Below are 18,337 nucleotides of genomic sequence, written 5' to 3' on the forward strand. Positions count from 1 at the left end.
AGAAGTAACTTGATATGACTTCTTTGGCTTCTGCTTGGTATTACAGGGCTGCTTTTGCTAGAAATGCAATGTAATCCCATTGTTTCCCTGCCAGTGTATTCTCTGGGCTTTTCCCTCCCTTCCCCCCAACTAAGCGGTCAGTGAAAGTTAAGTCCACACAATGCAAATATTTTCCATTCTGTAATAGGTAGGTAAGCCTATACATATATATCCTGCTGTCCTTCCTGTAACAATCATCAGCCACAGGTTTTCTATAGCTCTTCTCAGCATAAGCAAGTGTAAATATTTACATTTGCATAAATAGTTCTGGTGATACGAGATTTTCAAAGCACTGTCCTGCCAATACCCCTGGCTACCTTTGACTGCAGACTGAGGTGCTCAAGCAAGTTGTAAGCAATGTCCAGCACCCCACAGGATGTAATCTTTTCTAGATGTTCTATAGTCTAAATTCAGGTTTTATAAATAAAAGGAGGAAAGATGAAGCTGTGGGATGAGAGCACAATCAAGAAGTACAGCAAACAGAATGGAAAAGAAAATGTTATTGTTATTTGCAAATTGTATTTGATTCATTGCAAACAAGGTTATATTCCCCTCATTATTTACACCCAAACACAAGACAATTAATTGAGTTAATGTAGCAGGACTTGAGAGTGAAACCAGCCAAACAGAAGTGAACAGACTGGTCTTGTTTTACTCCTCAGGCTGAAGAAAGCACAAAAATAAACACAGTAAATGCCAACAAATTCACTGATAATATTTCTCAATCTTCTGTTCCTAATAACAGTATCATGCAAGTAACACTCCTAAAGGAGTCTTATGTATGACTTCTCAAGCTATGCTTTTAAGTAATTAAAAGACATAAAGCTTTCCTAGCTGAAATGCTGAAACCTCATGATGGCATGTTTTCCAGTTACATTGAAGCACAGTAGCTAGAGTGGCTCTTAGATGAAATTTAAGGATTCCCTTACTCCTTTAGAGATACACCCCTCCATTCAAGGAAAAGGTACTTAGAAACATCTGTTGGCTTGAAATGGATACCATTTTTCTGGGAAATACTCTGTAACAGCCATCACAATAGCAATGGAAAGTTTTCATAACAAGTTATAATCTATAGTTTGCCTTCAAAATAGCAGTAGCATAAGCAAAGGACAGTCATGCAATGTGCTCACTAATATTAACTGAAAGGAATCTTCTGCCACCTGAAATTCACAAAGCTTTATGGGTTCTGGTCAGAACGTATCTCATGAAGTTACAAGAAGCAATCTAGAAGTGACTATTTTCATGTAAAACAGTTCTGCAAAAAATAAGCTACATGTTTGAGGTGTTCTTTTCAACTTTTCTCCCCCTCAAGTGTTTGGAAGAAACCTGATCACTAGTTCATGCAGTTCTTGCTCACTATACCGACAAGCTGAGACAAGAGAAAGCACAAGAGAAAGATCGCTCACAGCATGGCCCGAGACAAAAATTCCCCACACTGTGAAATCTCTGGTCGGCTTGTAACATGAAAGATTTTTCCAGAATGCCAGCACAGCATGGGATTAAAGCAACATTGAATCTGGCAACTCAGCTTCCATGCTCCTATGGAAACCTTTTGCTTTGGGGAGCCCTGGAAGCCTTCCAGGTAATCCCAAACTGTGAGCATGGAGAAAGGTGTGGTTGTACAGGCTGTCTGGAGTAGATACTGAAGAGGAGTTTCTACTCCATTATTGTGCCAGAAGGGTGGAGGTGAAATACGATTTTTATGCATCTGACATAAGTCCTTCAATCCTTTCCAAAATCAGAAGTGGCAGAGGCTTTGCCAAGAGATTAAACAGAAGGGGTCCAATAGGCCCAAAGGGTACTGTATGACAGAGGCAGGCACGACTAGAGCTGTTGCTGCAGCGGAGAATGTGCAACATTTGAGGAAGATTCCAAACCACCACTATGAGTCATGCAGGAAGGAGACTCCACTTCATTCCTTGCACCAGAGCTCATGCCAGTTGTACTGTACACATGTAACTACCTATTGTATATTTCCTTCTGCCTCTCCTTTCAGTGATTGCCCTTAAACCTCTTTAGGTAACACAGCTGTGCCTAAATACACACACAACCATAACTGTCCTTGTTCATGAAAGGATAATACAGCCACACCTCAACACTACAGAGGATGTGTGAAGCACAGCGGATGTAGTCATCTACTTTAGGCTATACTGAATAGAATGTGCAATTTACACATGTTGATGTGTTACTGGATAATTATTTTCAACAGGTCTGATAGCATGTTAAGTTTCCAATATCAAGTATTTTCCAAAGCCACAGAATACAGCTAGAAAGATGATTTCTATAAAACAATGCATTACCCTCAGATGTGTATAGGGGGGACCGTTAAGTTCAGCCCAATGCTTTAAATCTCATCATAACAAGGATTTGGATGTGTGTTATTACACCAAAACAGATAATGCACAATACATTTAATAAGGATAAGGCCTGCACATTTGAGGAAAGTAATAAATCCTTGAGGGATGTAATGACAAGCCTGATGTACAGGCATCAAGCCATAAACTTCTGTGAACTGCGCTGGAAGGTTTATAGCAGACATAAACTGAAAGTGTACTTGTATTTTCGCAGGGAACATGACAGACATCTTTCTCACTGATTCAACATCTGTAACTTGCACTGTGATGAAAAGTCCAGAACTCTTATAGAAGCCACATGGCAGTTGCAAAAAAAAAAAAAAAAAAGAAAAGAAAATGAAGAGGAAGAGGAAGTGGATCAAGTATGAAACACATCACAAAGCCAGCCAGGGGCTTGGAGTAGCTAACGTGATACGGGGATTTGGAGTATGCAAACAGAAAATCAAGCTCACATGCGGGATGCTCCGATTCAACTGCAGTTTCTAAGCTCAACGTAAGAATCTGCAATCTGCTTTCTAGCTATGCAGGACAACATAAGATGATGATGGTAAATCTTTAATCCCTTATTATATCTCTAAACATATCCACTTTTCCTTTAGTTTTGATAGACCATATGAAACAAATACATTTATCTACTAGCAAAAGCAGTCCTGTGCTTCCACATTCTACAAATTTGGGTTGTATTTACTCCATGCAAAACATAAGTAACTGATTATGGATGTGGATAGAAACAACTCCTTTACTGTATCACTTCAGGAGAATCAAATGTTAATCACAGGGTCATCCAAATAAATTGCTCACAAATTTCAGTGCTATCACAACATTATATATTTTCATTCAGTTACACAATCAAGTAGTTACATGGGGCTTGGTCTTAGGAACTCGTTGCATTCACACACCCAGTACAGTACATGAAAGTTGCATGTGCAGAGAGCGTTCAGATTTGAACACACACTTCAGGAAGTTTGCAGTGTCTTTCCTAAAAACATGCTAATTTGTTAACCTTATCATTCAAGTGCCTCTCACTGACAGCATTTTAATTTTAGTGATTTTAAAGTAAACTTATTAGAACATTTTAAGACAAAAAGATAACAACATACATTCACATTAATGCCATTTAAAATTGTTATTTGGTCATCAGTAAAGCCATATTTTTCACAGGGAGTTACCTACCTTGACCTCCTCAGGGCTTCTTCATCTGGATCTTGCACTGCAGGTGAAAAAACATTTCAGTTAAAGAAAGAAACTAATTGGCTTTATGATTCAATTATAAGTTCTTTAGAAATGTTATCAAAAACCTATCTAAAGGTGCTGATCTTGCACCAGTGGATTTTGTAAGAACAGCATGAAGAAGAGAAATTTCCTAGAGCTAGGAAGAAAGATGTTACTACTTTATTATTAATTTATTAGCAATGCTTCACAATTTGACAGAGGGCTGGCTGTTTTGTAGGAAAGCATGTGAGCCAGCAGTAGACTCACGTGAGGAGGAAATAAAAAGTATTATCTCTAGGTCAGAAACAAGCTCTGAGGTTAGTACTGGGTGGAGAGAGAAACATTTCCGTTGGCAATAAGCAATAAAGTCCAAACTCCCATGACATTCATAGCAGATCTAGGTTTAGGTAACAGGGCTGATAGAACCATAGGTTCATTACAAATGGTGACCCATGATTTCTTTTGGACCTCTAGAAGTCACTTCTGTAAAAGACTGTTACAAGAAACACACATTATCTTTTTTTCCTAACGAACCGACAACCTTGTATGTCTAGGCTGCTGGAAAACAAAAAGTTACACTGCAGAGATTTGATGTGTAAGAAAGAAAAACTATGGGGTCCCAAATACTCTGTACAAGTCTGTTACATGTTTATGGGGACACCCCTGGCAGATCAAAATACTTTCTTCATCAAATATAAGGGGAGATTTCCCAATTCCCTTAAGTTACATCCAGAGCTCTGCTCTTTGCCCTCACTGACAACGACTACAAGCTGGACATGGTTCCTGAGTACCAGTTGCTAACACTGGGGGGTAAGGAAATGTTGGATGTTTTGTTGTTTGACTTACTGTACTCTGTTCCAGTCATCTGGGCAAGGATGCGGAAGGACTTGGACTGCAGATTGGCAGAGCGGCGGCTCCAGTCTTCGGCTTCATCTTCGGGCTTGTTCTGAGTTTTAAGCACTGCCTGATAGACGGGTGAGGCACTGTCTACATGAGGATCTTTAAGAGGAAGGGAACTGCAATTCAGAAAGTGAAATGTTGTGAAACGGCACATGGTAGCTCTCATCCCAACATCTCTCTGGTCTCCTCATCCGGAATAACAGTCCAAAACACAGCTTTGAAAACACCATTTAAAATCCCCCAACCCATAGATGAATTTTATGTGAATTAAGCTCATTCTGTCTTTGAAATGGCTCATTATCATTCCAGTCTGCTTATTCAAAACACTGTAAAAATGCTTGGAAAAGCCCATTCACAATTCTTCAGAGAATGCAGCCACAAGCTTACAGTGGTTAGAATAATGTGTGATGATAGACAGAGTATGCCAGGCAGGAACATTTATTTCTCTGAGCATTCTGTCCCATCTTATTTCTTATAAAAATAGCTTCATGTTGATACTAGTTTATGTTCTGTCTTATTACAGTTATGGGCCAGTGGGTTTTAAGGTTGCAATTAGAAATCAAAACCATATTTTGTTACAAAAATAACATGATAGGCTTTTACTAGAGATGACTCTTGCCTAAGTCTGAATTAAACTTCCAGCTGTTATAATTCTGAATTCATTGTTTACTAAACATGTGAAGCATAAGAAGTCTAGACTTCTCAAAACTTGCATACATATTCTGCATCTGAAATCTTTAAGCAGCAGAATGTACCTGAGTCTTACGACATCTCTAATCACCATGAAAAGTGACATATCCAGGAAGCAACTTCCATTTTGCACACTTAAAGTCAAAGCTATGAAGCTCTGCAGCATCACAAGTGAGGTAACCTCTCTTTGATTTATGATGCAAGCTAGGAACAGACTTAGTAACTTAATAGCTTTTTTTCCCTGCAAAAAATAACTTCTGCATAGCATACAGTTAAAATTAAATATTAACAGAGCTGCAGAAATATACACTGAGAGGATGATGTGTACTTGGAGTAACTTGGCTCCATGGCTTCTCTAAATACAAGGTCTATTTTTGATGCAAGTGATTTATTGTAACAGCTTTAACATGCTATTCCATATAGAGCTTTGCAAGCAGTATGCTCAACTTGTTGAAAACTGAGAAATGGTGCTGTTAAAAGTTAAGGGCCATTTGGTCCAACTAAGTCACTGCTATAAAGTTGCAGGAGCAGCCACCTGCTGTAAAAGTTGCTTCCTTGGTTCAGGCTCAAAGTTAGTGTTCTGTAAGATATCATCGTGCAGTGAAAACCTACAGAAGGTGGGTTTGTGATTTGAAAGTCTAAGAGGAATCATGAAAAAGCAAAGCAGCATGTCTGATACCCTACATACAGCAATAACGTACACTGTAATAAAAAATATCTGCAGGTTGTGCCTAAATATCAGTATTTTCCAGCTGGCACTCTCCTTCAGCACTGCATAACATACACTGTTCTAATGGATTTGCGCCTAACAATAGCATGGGATGTGCTCTCCCAGACTGCAAGGGGATCAGAAACATGTGTGCTTATATATGCTGTGGACTCAAAAGCACTCTGTGACTTTAGGATTTTTTTTACTAGAGGAGTATTTATATTCCTCATAACCACCAGTATATGCACAATTCTCACTTTCTTGAGGAGCTATCAGAGTACAAGACTGAGTTATTTTTCTATGTTTCAGCACAATCACTACATGATGGAGTACAGGTTAGAAAAAACACCTGACTCTCCAGTTTAAGCTCTGCCACAAAACATAAAAGTTAGGTAAAAAAAGTCTCTCAGTGTAGAAGATACCCTGCAGAAGGAAGCAGCAGTTTGAAGCTCCTTTTCCTTTCACTCACATTTACCAGAACACAATCTTCACAATATCCAAACACTAGCAGGAATGGAAGGCATCCTGTGGACTTGTTTATCTTGGGAAGGGTGTGCCATCAGTGGCTTCCACTAGTGTTCCTCCTACATGCACCAATGGACAAACGAGGGCCATCTCCTTATTCTGATGGAAGATGGGAGAGGGAGCAGTAGCATTCCTCTTCTGGTTCCTCCCACATAGCAGAAGGGCTTGCTGAGGCAGAGCAGGAAGTGCAGGAGTGAGTTCTGCTTCTCACTGACTTTGTGCAGAAATAGTCTTTATATAGGATACTCAGTAGTTCCCAAGGTAAGGGAGCAACCCCTTTATGACCATTCTTCTGCCAATTCTCATTCCTGGCCACACCGAAAAGTTGTGCTACTGTGAAGGGTCCAGTTCAAGTTCCCCAAAAGGTGACTCACTCTTCAAGTTCCTGAGGGCACTTCAGGCCTATGTCTTGGTACTGACTAAGCGTTCAGGACCTTGCCCTCTCCTACTGTCACAGGTGACTACTTGGCTTTGGCCAACAGTTAACTTGATATCCATATTCAGGCTTACTTTTTAATCCTGCTGATGCTTAAAAAACTGCTGTATGTGATGGCAAATTTCACAGCTGCAGGCTGTCGTACAGTGGATAATAAATGACTGGCTACTGCTGATCTCAACCATGGATGACTGTTGGCCACAGTAGTGTGCAAGTTGTGGACAGTGTAAACTCCATTGTTTAAATCTTCTAGCTGAAATGCTTTGTTCTTATAAATAATATGCCAAAAACCAGTTTAAAAGCTTATATATAGATATACCACTAGCTCAAAGGTAGTTAAAAACACTAGAGGCTGCACCACAAATTTCATGGTAGCGAAGTGTGGCATTAATATAACGTATCAGTATCCTTCTGGTAGGTGACTAAGGCAGGAAATGGTTCTTGGTGAATGAACCTTCCCTAGCAGAGTGAAAACACACTAATAGAGATTGAACTAAATTAATGCAATACATTGGAATATTTCCAACTCTGTCTTGAATGCAATGGGCCTTTCTTTTTAAACTTGGAATGATATTGTAGCTAACTAGGACATATGAGCCACTCAGCATGGAAGTATAAAACGGAGCGTGATGTGAACTAGGAGTATTCATGAACCTCAGTGCGACAGCTGACTCTTGCAGACAGCCTGAAGATGCACATAGCCATGTTAATACCTCACTTATACCTCTCCTTAATTTAATTTTTTCCCATCTGGGTGTGTATGTACAAAAATATCATGCATCTTGAAGCATATGATTTTAAATTGATGATACTGAAGGAAAAAATCTTCCCAAACGGGGTAGAGATTTTGCACGTTTTTCATATTCCAGCCTAAGGTATTTTAGTAGGTTTCGAGAAACAATTGTCCCCTTTTTTCACATCATCAAACAAGTCACAAATTATTACACTAAAACAAGCTGTAAAGACAGTCAAACCTCTCTGAATAAGTAGCACTGATTTTTTTTTCTTGGAGTTCATTATAAATTATGATTTACCATGTGAATCGCTCCCTGGAGTCATTATTCAGATTTAATTTATGTAGATAATAAGTAAAACTACAAAACACTGCATTGTTCTACCCCTCATGTAGACACACAACAAAATACTGTGACTTCAGACCTCAGCCTGATTCCAACTATTAAAAAAAAGCTCTAAGAGATTAAAAAATCCCAACCCAACAAACGAATAGTTCATGCAGAGTGGTAAACTATCTGACAAGTTGATTTACTGTAGAGGATACACAAGATTTTAGTTTCACGTTATTGATTCTGCTACTAGAACTGTTAGATCTTAATCCTGAAAAAGTTGTTGGATTTCTGTCTACTTACATGACTGGGGAATTTGGCTAAAGCTGCATAATGGAATTTAGAAGAGGTTTGACAGAAATGTATTTGAAATGTACTGATAACATGGTTTTATTCCAACCAACTCTTGTTCTTGGTGTAGCAAAATCAACTAAACCAAAGCAACACAGCGTGAGAAAAGTCTGGTCATTCAAATTTTTGTACCTTTAAGTTCCAGCATGAGGCCTGAAATACTGCAGCACAAATACGTGCTTCCCTTATTGTTTTCAAGGGTGGGTTACTTTCCAAGAGACATGAGCCTGATTCTGATCTCACTGATTTCCAGTATTCAAACTAGAAAATCAGTTCTTAAGCCTGTCTGCTCTTCAGCAATGATAAAAGAAGTAATCAGTATTTCCAGTTACTGTCTGCCAAAAAGAAGAGAAGCTCTTCAGATCTGCAGTTGGGAGTATCCTTACCATCTCACATACACCTTTTGCCTCTCAGGGCTTATCTCCAACATAAAATAAAAAGTCCAAAGAAGAGTAATTAGGTGCTGAGACCAAATTATAGACAAAGAATTGAGACAAAATGAATCAGCACACAATTTGGTCTGCTTTTATATGGCAAACCTCTCATGCAACTATCTCTGCACTAAGCTTAATATTATCTCAGACTTGATCAACTAAGCAAACTAAAGAACACTCTCAGTTTCCACTGCAAAGTACAGTTCAGAATATGACTTCTGCACTTTCAGGAAATGAGTCATGGGTTTAATTGAATGAGTATCAGTCAATGGGGAGGTCACTGTTCTATCAGCACAAACCTTGCCTTTCTATCTAGATTTAAAATGGTGTGTTAATTGTAATCAAACAATCTACTGAGAAAGTTTGTCACTGTTCCAAGTTTCAGAAAGGCTGTAGCTCACAGCACGTTACATTGAGACAGCCCCTTGCACCTGACTGCACAGTGGAATGGAAGCATTAGTTTTCTCTGAGGCCAGATGAACATTAGCTTAGGGGTCCCATTCCAAAACAAAATAAGAGTTTAAAGAGTTGTTTATATAGTCAATCTGTTCAAGATATATGTATATATTACTTTAAGTCATTACCACCTTATGATCTACGAATCAAGCCTCTCTATTATTCAGATTCTTTATTTCACAATCCTACTTGTAAGACAAATCTCTAACACACCAGCAAAATGTGCTGATCTTCCAATTCTAGCTGCAGTCTTTGGACTTCTCTCATTGTATCTGGGATTTTCTAAAAAGGGCATTTTCCCTGCAACACAGTGTGCTTTGATCTCTTCCATAGGTTGGAAAGAGATTATGATGTTTTCCAGTCCATCAGAGCCACTCCAGTGACTGGAACTGTATTTGAGATTCTTTTAATGTGCTATTAATAAAATGAAAAGGACTCACATGATCAGGAGTGAAACTTTCTCACCATCTGATCATTTAAATAGGTAAAATTTTTAAATGTCACTATTTGTGTTACATAATGTTACAGCATCTAGTAGAAAATGACAATATACCATCACGTCTCATATAATCCATGCCTATGAAAGATGGGAACCATCAGAAAGAACACAGACTGGACTTTTTTCATTGTACTTTGCTAATTGAAAATATGAGTCTACTTATATCCATGGAGATTCAATGAGTCATGGTCAAAAACCAAGGAAAGGTGGCATTTGGGGTCCATCAATAGGGAGATTTGTGATAAACAATGAAATAATATTGGTGAAAAAAATTAGTGGGGAAAAAATAATTAAAAAAATATGTAGGAAATGGCCAGGAAAAGGCAGCACAAGCAAATGCATAAACCATCTACATTTCAAAGAAGCCTGCAGCTAATATCTTGACAAAACACTGTGTTAAAGTGTGTTGCTATACTTGTATTTCAGTGTCACATGAAAAGAAGGTAAGTTCTGCTTTGGGCAGAAAGACATCCAATAAGACAGAAACCTGTCCATGTTCATTGCACATGTAGTTTCAGTTAAGTCATAACAACTGTGGGTAAGTTTATCAAATGGGATGACCAGGAATATGCACTGGAAAAGCAGGATTATTAAAGATGAATGGATTTTGCCATAGTTCAAAGGATATGCATAAGAACCATGGAGAGTATGTAAACTTAGCACAGGGAGAACACAGTACAACACACAATTCTGCAGAATAAACCAGCAGCCAGTACTAAATACTTTGCATCCTTCATGCATCAATAAAACTTCTGTCCCCCCCTTTCCCGTTCTTTCCATGTTCTGCATGTAATACAGTGGCTACTAGAGAGCAGAGGCATCATCACTGCAAAGCATCCAATGTCACCTACAGAGCACCAGAGAGATTTTTGTGGGGTTTCCCAGTTCTAAGGAGAAGACCAAACCAAAAATGTTACATTTTCTATCCGTTTCACTTCAAAACACTGAAGTGCTTTCAAACACTCTCTAGGACTGACTTGTATTTTTATGTGTAAGACACTCCAAAAAACAGAGGTGGGGAGGAGCGGCCGTGTGGCCCGAGGGCCTGGCAGGTACCATGCAGAGCACGAGCATCCCACACACAGAAACAGCCTTACCTAGCAAACTCTCCTCCCTGGGCTTGTGCCTGGCCCGCAATTGCATCCATGATAGCATCCTGGGAATACATGCTGATCGGGGTGTTATACTGGGCGTGAATGATAGTGGCCTTGCCGCCTAGGCCCTTCACCTCGATGGGTTTGTGTGTAGACAGGGCAGAGTCCTTCAGGGCATTGGGGTTGAAACGCTCCGTGAACTCGGTGCTGTGTTACGCAAGAGTGAGGTGTGACAGGGAAGGGAGAAAGGAGAAAGGTGTGACAGTTAAGAGAGAGAAAAAAGCATCAACAGAGGAGTGTGCATGTCTGTTCATGGCATCTCACCACAAAAGCTTCTGGTCAGAGGGTAAGAGACAACACAAGTCACAAGTAACAGCTAAAAGCTGTCTCTGCTCATGGAGGATATCTTTGTGTTAGCTCACAGATGAATAATGAGAAAAAAAGGTGAAACAACTGTCATCGTATAAAAAATCATAACTCCCTAAGTGTTTATGTGATACATATATTACAATTCTATCCTTGCATGCATAGATACATAAAAGTGTACACAAACATACACACACACAAACACATGGATATATGTATGCCCATAAACATACATACATCCTGCAAAGAATTCCCACTTTATTCACTGCATCCATTCATTCTTTCAGAAAGGTCTTATGAAGTGCTAGAAAGTGCAATATCAGGTCCTCTATTATTTAGAAGGTTCCGGTGCTTTCTGTCTGGATTATTAATCATGGTGAAATTTAGTACCTGTGCCTTTTCACTTCCAAAGCTTTCCTCAGAAAAACTAACCTTCCCAAAGTATCTGCACAGCCAGCCATAGTGTTGCTGTAGCATGAAAAATGCCCAGTCTCACATCAAAATACCCTTACACATTGCAGTCAATGGGACAACTCAGTTGCAAGCACAGCTTCCTTATTTTCCAGTGGCTCCATTTATAAGGTAGGATCTTTATTTGAGAAATTGAGCCATGGGCAAGTTAACTGAAGCTAAAGAGCACCTGGCTTCCTTACAGTTGTACTTGTTCTTGTCCTAGAGTTAGGATTGAGTATTGCTTGAAGTTTCAATGAGCAAGCCAAGTCTGCTGTCCTTGTCCTGCCAGAAGCAGGAAGATGCCAACAGTACAGATTCTGTATGCTCACTAAACTGGGCAAAGCTGTTTTCCTTTGGAAAATAACAGGTATTTCACAAAGGCTTAATTTTAAACTGAGTACAAAAGCTGGAAATGGATATCTTTCCTCCCAAAAAGAAACTCTGAAAACTGTAATCCTGTTTGATTGGAACAGTTTTGCTGTTCAGTTTAAAACCATTCCACCATATCAGCTAACATCAAGCCATTTGCTGATTTTTTACTTGTGACTGAAGAGCAGCTTCTCTGGTTGTCAAGTGACCACTAGTGTGCCTGTCTGCCATGGGCTGTCCACAGAGGATGTTTGGGTGTTCAAATTGAACCCTCAACCCAGCATGGAGGAAAAAGAAAAATCAAGTAAAGCTGGCAGTTATCTGACTTAACCTTGAGAGCTTATTGAAGGTGACAGGTCTCCTCCAAACCCCACCAGGGGATTCCACTATGATTTCAGCCTTTGGTGTGGTGGGATGCCCTGACTGAAGAGGGATAGTAAGAGAGATACAGTCACACATCATTCAAAATATTTGCTATAACACTAACAGCCACATGCTCAAGGAACAGAGATACAAATATGCACATGCTGTATTACAGCCATAGCCTTTAATTACACACATAGCAATACTGTAAGGGAGGGAACTGGGAACCTGCACCATGCACTCAAAAAGTGAAAATCATCTTTTCACAAAGACATTTTCACATTTACAATGTCTCACCCTTAACTATTCTTCAACTATGACAATACTATTATTATACTGACATCATCTGTTGAAGGGGTTTGCAGGCAGTTATACTCTTGACTTTTCAGGATGCACACATCTTATGTACCTTACAAAGGTACCTCTTCTCTTTTTAATACCCTAAATGACCACATGATAAGTAGGAACACACAGGCCCTCAGGATCTTGAATTTAGTGCTCTCTTTCCCCCACACTGTTAGAGGTATTGAAGAGATTCTAAACCCAAGATCTGAGAAGACAGAGTGAACAAAAAGTCAGAAGTTAAATATGCCACTTTTAAAGAATAAAGCTCAAAGCATCTGGCTTCCACAATCAATTACAAAAATAAAAGCCAGTAATCTTAGAACAGCCTAAGGTTCCCTAACAGCAGCAGCGATTTACACTTTCACTTGTGGAATGTGAACAGTTTCAGTGATGCCTTTCAAGGGGTTTCAGTCACGTTACACGTACCAAGGGTACAGATTTTCAACTGCAGAGTTTTCTGTATAATTCTGGAAGCAAACAGAAGATATTAATGCCTGCAAGGGGTGCTGTGCTCTAAGACAAAGTGGCAGAGGTGAGACCCTAGTGGCAGCTGGAGCCCCTCTGCAAAATGAATGGGATTTTCCTACCGAGATGGGAAAGAATCAGGAAAAATAAATCCCAAAGTGAGTAAGACTGAAAATATCCCTATAATGTGACTTCTGCATTCCAAGACAGTTGTAACAGAATAACTATCAATGTAAATTAGCTAGAGTTCTTTCACTCCAAAGGAATGACATAATTTCTATGACATCACACCAATACCTCATTAAAATCAACAGAGAATGCCAGATCAGGGTAGATGATATGCATTAAAAACCATTTCAGCTTTATATACTCTACTGTTCTCTACTACTTCCTGTCTCCTCTTATCAGATTCAATTTGACATCTAACTAATACAATTATTTATTTATTTGATGCTAAATTTGACCCAGTTTCTCCAGCAATTTCTGGATGACATTCAGTTCAGAGATAGAAAGCAGGAATTTAGAGACAATCCTCCACCTTTAGAAAAGTAAAGGTCAAAGCTGAGGACTCTGTGAACTTCCCTAAATAATGCACATCAATCACATTTCCAAATCGATAGCTGCTTCCTGTTTGGGCAATATGTTTACCGAGATAAACTAGTTTTTTGATCTTTTCCATATCAGTATCTCAGACAAACCTAAATAGGAATTTTAGTGGAGTGGAACTTTGGAAATTAATTTAATGCTGAGGCTAAAAATACATCACTAGTAATACACCAAGAAATGCTCAGATAAGGCACCCCAAATCCTGAAGGCATGAAGACCACTCAAAGAGTTTGGAGGTATTAAACCTGGACTGAAGAGACAAAACAATCTGAAAGCATTTGCAAGAGCTGAGCAAGCTCACATGCTGACTCCATTTGCAGCATTAGAACACCAGCAAGAAATGCTGAGCATGTGGTGTGCTCAGGAAGGGAGCAGCACTGGACACCAGTGGCAGCCCACAGGGCTTGCCATACCAGTAAGGTTTTTGTAAAAGTACTTCCACTTGCAAGCAGGCACAGCAGGAACACAAGGGATCATGCTACCCCAGAAAACAAATCTTCACACATACAGCAGAACACAAAAACTTGGCACTAGACAGAAGTGATACTAACTTGGCAGCAGTGTTGGTTATGACCTAAAAGAAGAGAAAGAGAACAAAAAACATCAAAACCAACCAAACAGAGTAAGTCAATAGTTCTTAAAAGTGCAGAGAGCAAAAGGTATTTATGAGAGCTTATTAAAGCTTTTTTCAGATCATGTACAAATAAGAACAAAAGTAAATGTGTGTCTGAAAACCCCAACACGATGATTAAGAAAGGAAAAAACGTGGGGATTACAGTTGATCCACTAGGTCTTAGTAGGGTACCGTGGCATTTTGACTGACCCTTGAACATGATTTTATTGCTATGGATCCCAAAAAGTACTATTATCAAAGTGTCTGGAGGAAGGAGCAGAGGAGTAAGAAGCATTGCAGAGTATATTCTCATCTGAAACTAGCAAATGAGTGGTAGTGATTATATTCTTCCCTCAGATACTAAATATTGAGGGATGAAGTCTGTTCTCCTCAGGCCGCCCTCAGAGTTGCAAGATGGATTTTTTTCCTTTCACATGCTGGAGAAAATCCAAAGAATATATTGGTACATGTTTTAAATCTAAAACTGTGGAAAATGCCTTTATATTTAACAAACCATTGGCCAAAATCTGACTGTATCGACATGATGCCAACAGGGGTGTAAGCCAATTAATTTCAGAATAGTCATTCCTAATTTACTGCATGTGAAATGAGGCAAGTCCATGCATTATATGTTTTTTGGATATCCATATGGGGATATTTTATTCCATCTGGTATGTCCACAGTATGAAAAAACACCCATTTGTGCTACGTCCTGCTTCACTGCACAAACGAGGGGTGATGGTGGCTTGTCCAGCAATTCCAACGAAACCTAGAACAAATCTCAATGTGGGCCTTACAGGGGCCATGAAGGGAGCGTTTGCTGAGACCATACTCTTGTCTGAATTGCTAATACCTCTTTCTGTTGGTTGCACAAAGAGCATTAGTGGGCTGTAACATTTATTTTAACTTGGTTCTTTCCAAGCCTAGAGTTACCCAGGTTTTGGTCTTATATTCTTATTAATCGTATTTTGCACAAAATGAAAAGGAAGAGAGTCCAAGATCAGTTAATAAACACGTCTTCTTATTTAGCTGCACAGAATGCTGCTGACAGAACTGGGCACTGAACCCTCCAGCTCGCTGCAGTACCATTTCTGGATCTGGGCCTGACATAACATACTGGACAGCAATGTTACGCTGGTAGAGTGACATTCAAAGTGCATTTGTCTCCTCCTGCCTTTGCCCTGCGGAACCTTTGATACTACTGCTTCTTTTTACATACAGGCCTTTTGCATCAGCTCATCCAGGTGCCTTTCTCATGATCAAAAGCAGCCTAATGAGGCAAAGCTGCAGTGAAGGCTTTGGACTGCTCTATTTCTGCAGAAAAGCAACCAGAGATCACCTTCTGCAGTTACTGGTCTTCAGACTCCTGCCTTCAAGAATATTCTTCTAACTTTATAAACCCGACATTAAGCCAAATATATCAGTCTGTTACAGGAACCAGTAGAGATATATTGGGAATGAGCTGTAGCCTGTAAGCACATCAGTGATCCTATATCCATTTTAGGTATGTGCAGGACAGCTGGGCACTCATTTACAACAAAACACATTGTAATACTATCATTTTCTGAAGTGGTCTCTGATGCCTGCTTTAATCTTCTTATCCAAGCCTCTGCTCTACACATAAAATAATATTTTAAAGGCAGAACTACCATCCCTAAAATACATATTCATTAAAGGAACCACTTACTGCACTTAAAAATATGTTCAAATATAAAAATCATTATGTGCACGCACCAAGAACAGCTCAACAGCCACATGTCTCAGTAAAGACATTTCAAATGTGAAGAGGTTACCGTAAGCTCCTTCAAAAAGAGCAAAGCTGTACTTCTTATGTTTTAGAATGTGATGAGAAAATTCTCTCCAGTTCAGAGCCTCACATTATTTTAGTTGCATTCTAAATACGGAGATGTATGAAACAGAGGTCACATAGTAAGAAGTCAGTAACCCAAGCCACCTGGCACAGACTTTGGGACAGGTATTTACTGCCCTTGACCTACAATGTGAAAAATAACTTACACTGGAATGAAAAAGAACCATGTGTTACAAGCTATGACTCACTCTTTGTATTTATTAACACTCCCCTTTACAGGGCTTTCAGCACATCAAGTTCTACACTCTTAACAGGCCACATCTATTTTCACCCTGGGCCAGGGTGCTAAAGCTTCAATGTACAAGGATATCAGAGAAGCAGATGCATTGTTATTCTTCACAGAACAAGGAAATAATCTCAGAATTAATTTTAGCATTGTGACAGGATTTCCCAAAGGCTTTAGCTAAACCTCTTACAGCAATTCATACAACTAAATTTAAATGATTTGGTGAAAAGGACACCTAATTGAAATATGAAATATACCTCAAGATCAACGCCCAACACCGAATATTCCTATAGCTTTCAGCAAACTGCTAAGTGCATGTTCATGAATGCATAACAACCAGGATTTCACACTTGCTATGTAGCACTCATGCTGTACTCTATAATAATGGCCACAACAAAGTCCTGAGCTGACACTGCAGAGCTCACAGTAAGTTCCTTGTGCACTCTTTCACTTTTATCCACGAGACACCAAGCCCCAAGGTTCCATGTTACTCTCCTCAGAGCAGTAGGAAAGACACCTCTTCATGGTAACACTCGAGTGGGACTGGGAATGACAGAATTACTGAACTCTGAATTTTCTCTGCTTGTAAACAGAGGTCTGTGATTCCCTACATCTCAGAAGAATAATCTGAAAAGACACATGTACTTAGTAGCTCTGGACTCTTTCATCTTTTTAGATTGTTCCTTTGCCACAGGATAAAGGCAGATTTTTTTAACAGAACATTCAGATTTCTTCTTTGTTCATCAGTGCTACAGGCAGATAGACAGCAATTCCCTAACATTTTGTTCCAACTAAAACAAATAAATCTCAGGTGGCTGTTCTAAGGTAGACTCTTGTGATTCAGTGCACTGCCATAGGCGTGCACTAATGTGTACACTTAAAGGAGACATAAAACCATGGAGAAGCAGCAGAACAAAGATAGTAAGTGTTTTCTGCAGGTATACTTTGTCTGCACCCAGCAGTCACTCTCATTTGATAACAAACAGAACACTGAGCCATCCAAAATACAGCCCCTTCACACCCACCCTCACAGATGTTAAGGAGGGTTATGAATACAGTGGAAGACAGTGAGATGTACACCCGGGAAACTGCATATTGCAACAAGACAAGCATTAGTTTTCCTCATTCTAAGGTTTATTTTGCTGATCCTGCTTACTAACTGAAATTATTTTCTTTTAAGCACTAATTACCTTTCTTAATTACTCAGTATGAGAAGGGAAGACAGGATTTTTTCAGGTAAGTTAATTAGGATTGTTAATGCTGAGTGCTCAAGAGAGTTACAATGAATCACTTAAACAGCTTGAATCATCTAGAACATGGGTATACACTCTTTTTTAAGCATAAAATATCCTTACTTTGCTACAACTTAAAACCCCTTGGTTTTACTCTTCCAAAGTGCTTCTGAAGTGGGATATAAAGTACTTGAAAATACATATTTGTTATCAGACCTCAAGTGGATTGTCTAGATTTGATGGTTTCCCTCATACAGCCAAGTCCCTGGTGTCAAAAGTACACTTTTTCCCATGTTCATGATAAGAAATTAATCTTCATTGTAAATAAAAAAAAAAAACAAATTAGTACATGAAGGCAGAAAAATTAGGAAAACCTGTTTCTCATGTATTTTAGTCCAAGATCTTCAATTTACAAACCTACTAACGAAACTGCTGATCTGCAACACAGTACCACTGAAAACCTTGACTGTGTGGGATCAGACTGTGTGGATAGTATCTAGAGATCATTCCTTGTTCTGTACAAGCTGAAAGCAAAGCTAATGGATGTGAGACAGATAATGTTTAAACCAGAGGATTCAAAATACTGTAACTTTGGTTCATTTTACATAGTAAAGCCACTAGATTCAGGCAGGAATTGCAGCAGCACACTGCAGCAGAGTTAGCACA

The 18,337-nt window shown here is 39.2% G+C and overlaps 1 protein-coding gene across 6 annotated transcripts in view; it reads right to left on the minus strand.

The window, feature by feature from the left end:
* LDB3 (LIM domain binding 3) overlaps positions 1-18,337 on the minus strand; it is a 118,291-nt gene that overhangs the window by 37,778 nt on the left and 62,176 nt on the right. For all 6 annotated transcript variants that reach the window (XM_062001225.1, XM_062001226.1, XM_062001227.1 and 3 more), the window contains 2 exons: positions 4,452-4,621; positions 3,567-3,603 (listed from right to left, as the gene is read on the minus strand). In XM_062001225.1, the coding sequence (XP_061857209.1) occupies positions 3,567-3,603; positions 4,452-4,621 (207 nt within the window). The remainder of the gene's footprint in view (positions 1-3,566; positions 3,604-4,451; positions 4,622-18,337) is intronic.

The sequence above is a fragment of the Colius striatus genome, chromosome 8 (assembly GCF_028858725.1).
Source record: "Colius striatus isolate bColStr4 chromosome 8, bColStr4.1.hap1, whole genome shotgun sequence".
NCBI lineage: Eukaryota > Metazoa > Chordata > Aves > Coliiformes > Coliidae > Colius > Colius striatus.